At 40.3% G+C, this 13,716-nt stretch overlaps 1 protein-coding gene across 2 annotated transcripts; it reads left to right on the top strand.

Annotated features, from left to right (window-relative positions):
• Positions 1-4,866: 4,866 nt before the first annotated feature.
• LOC114084358 (spindlin-2) lies at positions 4,867-7,088 on the top strand. Of its 2 annotated transcripts, none has more exons than XM_071606507.1 (2): positions 4,867-5,278; positions 5,958-7,088. In XM_071606507.1, the coding sequence occupies exon 2, from the start codon at positions 5,960-5,962 to the stop codon at positions 6,734-6,736; it is 777 nt and encodes a 258-aa protein (XP_071462608.1). In that variant the 5' UTR covers positions 4,867-5,278; positions 5,958-5,959; the 3' UTR covers positions 6,737-7,088. The 2 variants fall into 2 exon arrangements, with proteins under 2 accessions (XP_071462608.1, XP_071462607.1); XM_071606506.1 differs by having other exon boundaries at positions 4,868-5,290.
• The last annotated feature ends 6,628 nt before the right edge of the window (positions 7,089-13,716 follow it).

Below are 13,716 nucleotides of genomic sequence, written 5' to 3'. Positions count from 1 at the left end.
TTTTATTAATTTAGTGTAGCCTAAGTGTACAGTGTTTATATAGTTTACGGTAGTCCTAAGTGTACAGGGTTTATATAGTTTACGGTAGTCCTGGGTCTTCACCTTAACTCACCACTCGCTGTTTCACACAGAGTAATTGCCAGTTCTATAAACTCCATTCATGGTAAGCAACCTAAACAGGTGTACTATTTTTTATGCTTTATTGTTTTGTTTTGTTTTTGAGGTAGTGTCTCACTATATTGCCAGGCTAATGTCAAACTCCTGGGCTCAAGTGATTATCCTGTCTTAGCCTCCCATGTACTTGGGACTATAGGCTTACATCAGTGTAACTGGCTCCCACTAGTAATTTTTATACCATAGTTCTACTGTACTGTTTCAATTTTTTGATATACAGATACTTGCCATTTTGTTATAATTATCTATAATATGCAGCACAATAACATACTGCACAATTTGCATCCTAGGAGTAATAAACTATACTGTATACCCTACATGTAGTAGGCTATACCATCTATATTTATGTAAGCATACTCTGTTATGATTACCTAATGATGCTTTTCTCAATATAAACGTCCAATGTTAAGTAACACAAGACTTTATTTCACAATTGCTAGAGAAAGACTGGTGTGGTGGCACACATCTATAATCCCAGCAGCTCCAGAGGATGAGGTAGGAAGACCTTGAGTACAAAGCCAGCCTCAACAACTTATCAAAGCCCTAAGCAACTAGTGAGACCCTGTCTCTAAATAAAATATATAAAAGGACTGGGAATGTGGCTCAGTGGTTAAGCACCCTTTGGTTCAATCCCCAGTACCCCCACCCCAAAAATAGCTAGAAGAAAAAGAATATAAGTGTTATCACCACAAAAAATAAAAAATATTTAAGGTGATGGATATACTAAATACCCTGATTAGATCATAATACAATGATTAGATACATGTATATGCCTATTGGAACATCACAGTGTACTCCATAGGTGCAATTATTATGTGTCAATCAAAAATAAAGAAAAAGCAATATAACCATTTTATTTTAAATTTTGAGTATTAAGTACAAAAGAAATTTTACAATTTGTAATAGCATAAACATAATGAAAATATTTTGAAGCCAATCAAAAAATGTGCAAGGGATAATTGTTCCATGTTCATTTGTCAAGGTTGCAATACATTTCCCACTACACACTCCTATGGTCCTGTATAAATTAGAATGGGAACAGGTGATAGATGCAGCTAGGAAAAGGGGGCCTGTCAACTATTTTGTTCTTACATTATAGTTAAAGAAGTGTTGCCAAAAGGAGACAACATTTTCCCCATTTTTAAAACTAGAGACATTGGAAATCAAAGTTTAGAATGCCCTGATTTTTGTGGTCCTATGATAATTCTACATGATTGGGTCACTGATTCCAACAAAAAGCTGTGGCATCGTAGCTGTGACTTATGTAGTGCCTGGCACATGCATAAATATAAAAGATTAAATACATACTGACATGGAGAGTCCGGCACATAAGTTTCATGGTAAGAACTTACTTTTTAAGGAACATACACATGAATCTTGAAAACACATGTCAATTGGTTATACTGTCCACCAGTTGGGCATCTGAATTAACTTCATGTTTTTATAACCACGCCCAGGCCAGTGATCCCAGCTCAAGCTTAGACAGACAATTCCACCAGGGTTCAGTCATGGTAAGAAGCTGCTCTTATTTTGAAGTACAGTCAACAAAGGAAAGTGAGGAACTCAATATGGTGTGATAGGTCAATGATAACTATAGTTATGACTAACTCCCCTTTCTTTAAAATCACTGAAGATATATCCCCTAATAACCTGTTCTGGGGAGGGGGGTTTCTAATCCAATGATCAAGGAAACAGATGTGAAATAGTTCCATGCATACTTGCAGATTGAAATTGTACCACAACTCCACACAATGCCATCAGACATGCTCAGCCTGAGAAACTTAATTGGAATTCATCAACAAATGTACTGTCAAGTTAACAAATGAGAAATGAAGCAAATACTGTAGAATTCGGGGGATTTCTGGGTGAATCTGAGATGCATTAACTGTTTTAAAGGAGAACAGGAAACATGTAATTATGGGCAATGAGAGCTCAAAGGACAGTAATGGCAAGATTCAGTTTGAGAAAGAGATAAATAAAGCCCAGAGAAAAGAACATAAAAACAAAAATCTGCCCTTAGAATTTATATGGTTTGGAAAGCAACAAGGTAGAAAAATGAAAAGAGTTGTGAAACATAGAACCTCAGTGGTCAGTGTCCCAGAGGCCAACCCTAGGTACTGAATAGTTTCTAGCTGTTGTGGGAAATAAAAGAAATAAAAGGCTTTCTAACTTAAAAATCAGCTGGTGCAGTGGCACATGCCTGTAATTCCAACGGCTCTGGAGACTGAGGCAGGATAATCAGGGGTTCAAAGCCAGCCTCAGAAAAAGTGAGTTCCTAAGCATCTTAGTGAGACCCTGTCTAAAAATAAAATACATAATAGGGCTGAGGATGTGGCTCGGTGGTAAAATGTCCCTGAGTTCAATCCCTTGTACCAAAAAATAAAATAAAATCAAAGACCTTCCCATAGGCGCCCAATGGAACTATTATCAAAAACTCTGCATCACCTTATTTGCCAAAAGAGTATTCATTAGTTATTCCAGATTCTGTTTGAAGATGGTGACGTTAACAAAAAGAGATCAAAAAACTGTTTAAGTAGAGGAGATAGCTATGAGTTTCTACATATGAATTGAGTTTCGATGTCATGAACAGTTAATGTGCATATGGGGTCAGACATTTCAAAATTATGAATATTAAAGGATAACTGAAAAAGGAATTGATCCAATACTCTGGAGAAGACATTTTAAATGAACCTCAAAGATAGGACATGTCACGGGAAATGGTATAAATACAATAATAAGTTAAAAAATTAGAAATAAAAACTTAAGAAGTTAATTATTATAACCTAGTCAAAAATATGAACAAATATGCAATTGACAATGGTGTAACTGGGAATAGTATCAAAGAAACAAATTTTGTAAGAATAACAAATTTTTTTATTATTTTCAAAGTAATAATTTTGAATTGCTGTGAACATTATTGGTTATTAGATATCATGAATATCTTCCCTGATGGTATAGTACCAACATCATTTTGGTGGAATTGACCTTACTACAAATTTATTATGGGCCTTTATTATAATAAACATATTAGCCAAATGGACTGGCTCTGTTAATGTGGTTGGTTCTGAATTGAGTGTATAAAGTGGATCTAAAATAATTGGGCACAACATTTTCTTTGGCCATAGTATGAGGAAAGGGAAAAATAACCTATGATGCAATCAGAACAAAACAAAACAATTTTGATCAAAATTTGCATAAAGTGATTGCTACATATAAGAATAAGAAAGCATTTGCCTCCCAAACTTGTTAAGCATCATATTGCAATATAAATGTTAGGATAAAACTGACAATAGAAATAGAAGATAGAATAAAACTAGGTTTTTAGTGACATCACTCAGTGTATTTGTTTACTAGGGCTGCCATAACAAAGTAGTACAAAATAAGGGGATTAAATAAAACATTTATTTTTTTTTCTTATTTCTGAAGGCTTCAGTCCAAATCAAGATATCAACAGCGGTGACATTTTTTATTGTTTTTAGTTGTAGATGGACACAATACCTTATTTTATTTATTTATTTTTTATGTGGTGTTGAGGATTGAACACAGGGCCTCACACATGTTAGTCAAGTGCTCTACAACTGAGGCACAGCCCCAGCCCCAGCAGGTTAAATCATCTAACCTTGGCTAGTAAATGCCCATCTCCCCCTTCTGATTCACTTGCTTCTCCCCATCTGTTTATATATCCTAAATTCCTCTGAAACAAATAAAACATCTATCAATTAAGACCTACACATGCCAACATTAAATTATCTTAATTTCTTCTTAAAGGTCCTATTATCATAAAGAATCACATTTTGAGGTACTGCAGCTAAAAATTTCAACATATTAATTTTTGAAAATTTAATTCAGTCCACAATATTAACGATCTGAATAAAGACTAATACATTAGCCAATAAATGGCTTTTACTGTAAATCAAGTTTAGTTTGCTTCATATATATATATATATATATATATATATATATATATATATTAATTATAGATGGACACAATATCTTTATTTTGCTTATTTTTATGTGATGCTGGGATCGAACCCAGTGCCTCATGCATTCTTGGCAAGTGCTCTACCACTGAGCCACAACCTTGGCCCAGTTTGCTTTCTCATTATATGTAACTGGAAACATCTTAAAGTATAAAACTTTCTAAAATTATTTTCTAAAATTATTTTCAAAATTATAAACTACTGTGCAAACATTATTTTAAAAAGAGAAAAGGATACATAAAGGACTCAAAATACCAATTTGTGAAAAATTAAACGTTTGCAGAAATTGGAATCATACTCAAGAAGTTCTTAAGCATAAGCTACTACTGCAAAACTAGATCTTTAAAACTTGCACTGAAGAAAATATTAAAGTGTAATCAGTAAGTATTTAAATAAAGAAAATTGTGTCTGGGAATGATGGATAGGGTGGAAGTGTATCTTTAAGACATATTTTTCTAATCACTATCTATAAAACAGAATGTATATCAACAAATATGTGTGCAGAAATGTATGAAAAGAAAAGATTTAAGTCTCAATATAAGTGTGAATATTTTATTTCTGGGTAAATTCGTATGTGTGCAAAAAATGTGAGGAATGTTAGAAAGATAGAAAGCAGATGGAGCAAGAGAGCTGAGGGGTGGAGCTAAACAGCTTAGGGGGTCCAGTAGGAGAGCCTTAAAGAAGGAAAAGGCCACCTACAGGTCCAACTATTCTGAATTTGGGGGCCAAAAGGAGCCCAAGGGATTCAATATTTACCAAGAGAGGGGGCGAAAATATTGACAGGAAAATAAGATAAATATTCTATAAAGAAAGAGGGAGGAGACTGCGGCGGCGGCAGCAGCAGCTTGTGGAAGCCCAAGGTGGCAGAGGGGCCGCCACCACCAAGGGGAAGGCAGAGGGCCCACGAACCCAGCACCAGAAACGCCGCCGCCCTCTTCGCCTGCCCCGCCGCCCTCGTAATACTCTCTTCGCCTGCGGATCCTCCCCTCGCAGCTCTGGCAAGCACTCACTCGACTGGTCGCCCGCGGATCCTCCTTCTCCACGGGCTCTTAGCAGAGGCAGCAGCGAGGTGTCCGATTTGGGCACGTGAGGCCCGCGATCTCCGGCGGTGGACGCCAGGCAGGGCAAGGCCATTGGTGGGCGCCAGAAAGGAGGGAGGGGGATGGGATGGAATCTTGCAGGAGATAAGGGTAGAGGTGGGCGCCAGGCTGGCGTGGGGGAGTGTGCGGTGCGCAACAGGAAAGAGGGGGTGGGTGCCTTAAGAGCCAAGCAAGGATTTGGAAGTGAGCACGGGAAAGCAAGGAAGGTGGATACAAGGGAAGCGGCTAGGATAGGCAGGGGGGCGTGTGGCCAGCAGTCTGGGGCGCTCAGTGCAGGCGGGCACTGGGTGCCAGACAAGGTAGTGGAAAGACAGACGCTTTGCAGGGGATCTGGAGTGGGCACCAGTGGCAGGTGGGGGCGGGGGAACTGGACGCTGAACCAGGAGGAGGTAGCCCTTTCCCTTCTGCAGAGTTCCTAATCCCAGGCAGCACTCCAGCCACTCCAGCCCTTCCCCTCAGCCTAAAGGAACCTCAGAGGGAGAGAGGGAGAGAGAGAGAGAGAGAGAGAGAGAGAGAGAGCGAGCAAGCGCGAGAGCGCACTGCAGGCACGCAGCCAGGATTCCCAGCATTGCTGCCAGGCTCCTGGGGAAATTTTAGGCGCCTGTGCAGGGTACATAGAGACATCTATGGGAGACAGCTATGGGAGAAGTTCACCTTATGGCATATTGGGTATCTGTCTCTATTCTCTGTCCTTTCCCTGCAGGCATGAAGACTCCCAATGTACAAGAGGCCGAAGGGCAACCAACCAGGGCAGCTGCAGGAAGGGCCACTGGGTCTGCAAACGTGTCCAAGAAGAAAGCTTCCCAGAAGAAGCACAGGGGCAGACCCTCATCCCAGCCCCGCAGGAACATCGTGGGCTGCAGAATTTCCCATGGATGGAAGGAAGGCGATGAGCCCATCACCCAGTGGAAGGGAACTGTTCTGGATCAGGTGCCTATAAACCCCTCTCTTTATCTGGTGAAATATGATGGAATTGACTGTGTCTATGGCCTGGAACTTCACAGAGATGAAAGAGTTTTGTCTCTTAAAATTCTTTCCGACAGGGTAGCATCATCCCAAGTTAGTGATGCCAACCTTGCAAATACCATAATTGGCAAAGCAGTGGAACACATGTTTGAGGGTGAGCATGGTTCTAAGGATGAATGGAGGGGGATGGTCCTAGCCCAAGCACCTATCATGAAAGCCTGGTTTTATATTACCTATGAGAAAGATCCTGTCCTGTACATGTACCAGCTTCTAGATGATTATAAAGAAGGTGACCTCCGTATCATGCCAGAGTCCAGTGAGTCTCCTCCAGCAGAGAGGGAGCCTGGAGGAGTTGTAGATGGCCTGATAGGTAAACATGTGGAATATACCAAAGAAGATGGCTCCAAAAGAATCGGAATGGTCATTCACCAAGTGGAAGCCAAACCCTCTGTGTATTTCATCAAGTTTGATGATGATTTCCACATCTATGTCTATGATTTGGTGAAAAAGTCCTAACTCTTAGGGTAAAATGTGCCACAGCTTTGGAAATAAACGTATAATTTGTAGACACTCTAAAAACATGCTGCTTTTCAGTGTATTGAAAGTTTAAGGGTCCCTGAAAACCCAACGTCTTTGCCAGCATAACTGTTGTTTTGTGCTGAAAAATACAAGTTTATGTGGACATGACATGCGGTGTGTAAGCACTTTGTCTTGTTGAAAAGATTGAGTGTGTTTGGTGGATGGGGCACGAAAGGAAGGAACAGCTGTCAATTCAGGCTGTGAATAAGTGCAGCTAGTATCATAATCACTCATCTAAAAATGGAACAAGACTTAGCTGGTCTGATCTGGTGGGGAGGGGAAAGGACTGATGATGGGCTGTGGGGGGTGGGAGAGGAGGAGTTGTCTGCTTAGGAAGAGGTACAGAGGGGCCAAAAAATTGGGAAGCTCCCTGCGGGAGGGATAGGCTACTGGAGGGGAACCATCCCATCTAGAAGGGAGTGAAGGATGTCCAGGAGTGAGATCTTGGGGCTTAGAGTAAATCATTCAGAGTAAATTGTGTAGAGAGGGACCCAAAGAAGCTTAGAAGTGGTCCAGAGTAAGGGAGATGGGAGGAGGCCAAAGGACACACAAAAGGAGGGTCTCTGCATGGGTTGCATGACCAAAAATGGAGGGGACATTGAGGAAGGAGCAATTCGAAGAGGAAAGAATGACTGAGGAAACGAAAATTGGCGGGTGGGGGGCATGAGCAGGTCCTATGAGGGATGGAAAAGGCCAGGAAATGTTAGATCCCTGGCTCTATCCATTTTGCCCTCCCTGGCTCTCTGCACAAAGAAAGTGGCAACTGTCAAAGAAAGCAGATGCATTGGAGATTCCCTAGAAGGGCATTGTGTCAGGGATGGATGACTCAGACAACTTAAGGGGAGCCAAGTTTATAACTATAAAGCTTTTCTTGTTTCAGGGAATTTGTGCCACAAATGTCCAGCAGAACCTCAGCCCTCAGCCTAGACACACTAACATGGTGCTTCATAAACCTGGGCAGTGAGAAAGTATTTTATCCAGAAAAATGGAACCTTGCTGAAGCCAGGTACAGCAGTCCCACCACTGTTCTTCCTCCTACAGGAATGTTCCTTGCCTCCCTAGAGAGGAGGAGCATCAGAGGATTGAACCTAATGTCTCTCCAGGGCATGGCGAGTACTTCACTATCCATGCTTCTTTCAACAGCTGTCTGAAACCACACAGGTGGCAGCAGCCCATGCTCCACCCAAGGGAGGCCCTCTTCCCCTAGGAGCCCCATTCTGGCTATACTCCACACAAAGCCTGTGGCTACTGACACTACACTGGTGCTTCCTGGCCATCTTGTCCCCTTTAAACTCATGGGGAGCTGTGATGGAAGTTTGTGCAGCTCTCCTTTTGTTTCCAGGTGATATTGATGCCATGGTTGGTTGGGCTGGAAGTTATGATTTTGTACAACTAATTGCTTGGACTGTATAATGCCGCATGGAAGGGTTGTGGTTGGTGGAGGAAAAAAGGAGTGACAACCGCAATAAAATCCCTCACAACTGTGGTGTCCAGCTCATGGGTCTGTGTCCTTTTCTTCTTCTTTGTCTTGTCTTTACCTAGTCCTCCTGAAGTCCCCCTCAAAAGTCTTTCTTTGGCTTCTGCACTCCTGCCCCTCACTGGAGTGTATGGTGTCCCTCAAGAAAGAGTGATGGTCTATCGCTGCTACCCAGGCTTTCTTAACTCCATGCATCCTGGGGTGGAGTGGAGCTTCCAGGAGTTGAAAGAAGGTGGAAAACCCAGCTCATTCTCCACCCAAAATTGACCTGAAGCTGAGTGCCTCAAGAATTGCACAAGGCAAGCCCACCTCGCCTTAGCAGGGATGAACTTTCTTTCATACAATTTCATCCAGCCAACACCAGCAGGCTGCCCAGGGAACAATGTCAGCCAGTTGTCTCATTTTGTTTGATCTTTGTGTTTGTATTGTTTTCTTCTCCTTTAAATTACATACTTTGGACATTTGAGGACTTTGCATAATGTAAAGCCATTTCTGGCCTCTCCTGAAAACCCAGACAAACAAACAAAAAACAACTTATTGGGGTCTACATTCCAACAAGGATACTAGGAGCCAGGTGTGAGGTAGCACTCAACCCGTTTTAAGCTCAGAATCCCTCTCTTGATGACCATCCCACACTGGCCTGTGTCTCTCGAGCAAAATGCTCAGGGGACACCTGGAGACATTTTCATTTATGATGGGGCTTGACCTGTTGTGGCTAGACCCAGGGAAATCTATTTTTTTTTTACATTTGTTTTGCTCCCATTTGCTTTTTAATTCTCTGCCAGGCCCTCTTCTATGCACAGATACTGATAGAATAGAAGCAAATAAAAACTCTTACTCTCACAGAGTTTTCATTTTAGTCTGGGAGGGAGGCAGTCGCCAAGATAAATTAGTAAATATAAAACATTTTCATTGTTACCAGTGCAAAGAAGGAAATATATAGCTGGGAACAGGGAAATGAAATTGAAGGTGAAAGGTTGAGTTTACAGACTCACTGAGAGCTTGACTTTCTTTAAAAAATATTATTTTTAGTTATAGTTGAACACAATACCTTTATTTTATTAATTTTTATATGGTGCTGAGAATGAAACCGAGGGCCCCCGAACATGCTAGGTGAGCACTGTACCGCTGAGCCACAACCGCAGCCCTGGAGCTTGAATTTTGAATGAAGATCTGGAGGTAATTGGAGAACTATCCCTTAGATATCTGGGGGAAGTACCATTTCAGGTTGAAGGACAGCAAATGCTATGATGCTATAGTAGTAGAAGGCCTGGTTATTTGATGGCATCTGTTTTAGTCTGCTTCATATCACTGTAACAAAAAATTAAACAGGAACTTCTTAGAGGGGGAAATTTTTATTTTGATTTACACTTTCGGTGTTTCAGTTCATTTTGCCTGACTCCATTACTCTGGGCCCAAATAAGGCAAAACATCATGCTGGAGAAAAGCAATTCAGGATATGACACCTAGGAAGTAGAGAGATCTCTCCACTCACCAAGGACAAAACATAAACCCCCAAAGTCACACCCCAATGATCAACTTCTTCCAGCTATAGCCTAACCTGCCTACAGTTAATACCCAGTTAATCCAATCAGTGGATTAATCCACTCATTAGATTACACCTCTGAAAATTCTTGCATTGTCTCACATGTGAGTTTTTCGGAGATACCTCATATCTAAATCGTCATAGTATCATAGCTGTAGCTAATTGAACAAGGTAGAGAATAGTAGAAAGCAAATTCAGAGAGGTTATGGATAGCAGGAGTCAGACTATCAGCTATTTTTATCATAAGAGTGACATAATTTGTTTTATATTTTAAAATGAGATCATGCTGGCAGTTCTAGAGTGGTCAGTATTATGTGAGTTTGAAAACATGGAGGTTAATTAAGCATGCTCTTTCATTTATGTAAGTTGCTGATAATGATAGTATGTATCAGTTTTTCTAGTGCTTTTGTAAAAATTGGTTGAATTCTTGCTATATTCTGAAAGTATTTCATCCCAGTTTGCTATTATTGTGTTCAATGTAAGAGAAATACGATTGGACTCAAGACAACACCATGTTTTCTGGCCTTCTTTCAGGTTTCCTTAAGACGGATAAAGTCCCAAGGAAAAACATGTATAATACATGTAGGGCCCTGATTGGTTATATAATGCTGATGAAGTGACCTCTAGACAAAGAGAAACTAACCCAAATAATCTTAAAAAATTGTTGTTAGCCAAGTGCAATGGTACATGACGGTAATGCCAACAATTTGGGAGGCTGAGGCAGTAGGATCACAAGTTCAAGGCCAGGCTCAGCAAATTAGTAAGGCTTTAACCAACTTAGCAAAACCCTATCTCTAAATAAAATACAAAAAATGGGCTTGGGATGTAGGTCAGTGGTTAAGCACCCCTGGGTTCAATCCCTGGTACAAAAAAAAAAAGTTTTTATCAGCTTCATTCCCTTGGAATCCTCCATGAACCTTTATGTTATAATCTTTTGATAACTAATACATGCTGTTTTGGTAATGTGCCAGCAGAGAGCCCACAGTTTCTCATGAGGTTAAATACAATTGATTGTCCAAAAGGTGGTAGGAATCGAATGGGATTTGCACTAGTACCCTATCTGATTAAGGGACAGATGTCTACACTAAAGAATTGTTTAGAGTGTATTACCTAGATCACATCCCACTCTTCATTATCCAAGCCCAAGTAATATTCTAATTTTAATATGATTTGAAATGAAAAATAGCGTTGTATTAATGACTATTGATAGGATCACATTATCAGTCAACCTTACTTTATACATTCATTTCTGATAAAGATATATATGCTCAGAATCTCCTAACTCTTTCCCTATGTCACTACTAAAAGAGTTGCAAGTTGTTACTGTGGAATGTCAAATTTTCTCTCCCTTCTTAGAGATCACAGTGTATCCTCTAAGAACCAATGTCTTATATTTACCTTAGAGAAACAGTGTGAGGCCCAGGCATACCTGTTAATGGTTATAATAGTGAAAGCTCAGTCCTTGTCCCCAAGACTGATCCAATAATAAGAACAAAGTGATAAGGAAAATAATAGTTTTATTGCTTTGCTAGCAAAAGAGAAATGCAACAGACTCATGTCACAGAGGCTGCCCTTCTGATTGTTAGGGGGAATAGAGGACTTCAAAAAGAGAAATACAAGGTTGTTTTCCAGATATTACCAATAGATGTCAATTAATATTCTACTATATCCTTAAAAGAGCTAGTTTCTTATTTTCATGTCCAGAGTTTCTTTATTCAGGTGGGTAGAAAACAGAAGGACAAATAACTTGGCTCAGCAAAAGAATAATGGTAATAAATGGGAAAAAGTGTCAGTTTTTTAAAAAGCCACCAGTGATCAAGCAGCAAGGTTTATGTTCAAATCATAAAGTGGATCCCTGTCACATGAAAGAGACCCCTGTTACAATTTCCCTACTGTCAATTTCTACCTTCCATTTCTACGGAAAAAATGGGTAACAATATTTACAAGCTGCTTCCTACTGAGAGTGGGAGACAAAAAAAGGTCACCAGAATTGAAGGTTTTTACCTGTTATTTTCATTTTTTCCATCTGGACTTTTACCAGAAGGAATGGCAAGATGATTGCAACCTTTGTGGGGACCTAGAATGGACATGCACAGCAGTTAATATTTGACTGATTTGTTGTATGTACATATTGGTTTTTGTTGTTATTGTTTTGTTTTGGGTATCAGGGATTGAACTCAGGGGTGCTCAACCACTGAGTCAAGTCTCCAGCCCCTTTTTGTATTTTATTTAGAGACAGGGTATCACTGAGTTGCTTACAACCTCACTAAGCTGCTGAGACTGGCTTTGAACTCACAGTCCTCTGCCTCAGCCTCCTAAGTTGCTGGAATTACAGGCATGTGCCACCACACCCAGCTGTATTGTTTTACTCTAGATTTTTTCTCTTATAGCCACATTTTCTCCCTCTCCCCCAGAGTACCAGAACAGTTTCCCATATACTATTTAATAAGGGCTCAATTCAAACCCACTTATGGGTTCAATGGCATCCAGAGAGCAATTGGCCATGCCTTATCCCATTGCAGGTGGGTTTCTTGGCAGAATTTAGCCACTGATTTTTAAGGTACCATTTATTTTATTCCATTTTCCCTATAGGTTGGGTTCTCCAGGATGCATGTAACATCTATTGGATATTCAACACTTCGCTCACTTGTTGGGTCACTTTTGCAACAAAAGACAATTCATAGTCATTCTGCTTTAAAGAGGGGAGCATGTATCTTGGGATTAGCTTCTTTAAGAGGATTTAAGTTGTTTCCAAAGTGTTTTCTCTTCTAATGGGATAAGCTTCCACACACCCTGAGAAGCTATCTACCAGTACAAGAAAATATCTGTGGAAGGAGACTCTCATTGTTATACAAAATTACATATAAGAGATTGTGAGGGGAATGGGAAAAAAACAAGGAGAGAAATGAATTACAGTAGATGGGGTAGAGAGAGAAGATGGGAGGGGAGGGGAGGGGGGATAGTAGAGGATAGGAAAGGTAGCAGAATACAACAGTTACTAATAGGGCATTATGTAAAAATGTGTAATCACATGTAACCGATGTGATTCTGCAATCTGTATTTGGGGTAAAAATGGGAGTTCATAACCCACTTGAATCTAATGTATGAAATATGATATGTCAAGAGCTTTGTAATGTTTTGAACAACCAATAAAAAAAAGATTAATAAAAAAAGAAAATATCTGAAGTTTTCCGTGACTGAGGGCATCTGGATAAAATCTATTCTTCAATCATCAAAAACTACATTCCTACTTATTATGTTTCTTCTATAATTGACTGTCTTTCAGTCTTTGGATTATTTGGGGTGCATAATACACAGTTCTGAGTCACCTAATGAATAGCCTGTTGGAAGCAAGGCCCTTGTAAGTGGGGCTTGATGAAATTTATCAAGGCAGCCCTCCTATAGTGAGTACTGTCATGCAGGGTCAGACCAATGCTGCATGCAGGAAGATGAACCCATGGGAATTTCATCTCCACTTTGCAGAGCTATTCCAGGCGTCAAAACTTTACTTTGGGCCCTATTTTTCACCATTCTCAGTAAAAAGAGGTTTGTATTTGCCTAATTCAAGCTGAGATATAAGGGCCCTAATAAACACTTTGTTGTTCATGTCCCTTTTGGCTGCCCTACCAGAGGCCTGATTTTCCCTGGCCACAAAAGTGTCAGTCTTCTAATGACTGAACAGTCCATGATTGTTTCAGTCACAGCCTTTATTAATGTCAGGATTTCAATGGTATGTTTAATATCCTTCTTTTCATTGGTGAGGAGCCCTCTTTTTTTCCATGTTTATGTACTACCATGGAAGGATATTTTGAGCCAGTATAAATATTTACCTTTTTTCCTTTGGACAGTCTGAGAGCTTTTGTCAGAGCAATTAGCTCAGTTTTCTGGGCTGAT

The sequence above is a fragment of the Marmota flaviventris genome, chromosome X (genome assembly GCF_047511675.1).
Source record: "Marmota flaviventris isolate mMarFla1 chromosome X, mMarFla1.hap1, whole genome shotgun sequence".
Taxonomy (NCBI): Eukaryota; Metazoa; Chordata; class Mammalia; order Rodentia; family Sciuridae; genus Marmota; species Marmota flaviventris.
This window is presented reverse-complemented; position numbering and strand designations above follow the sequence as displayed.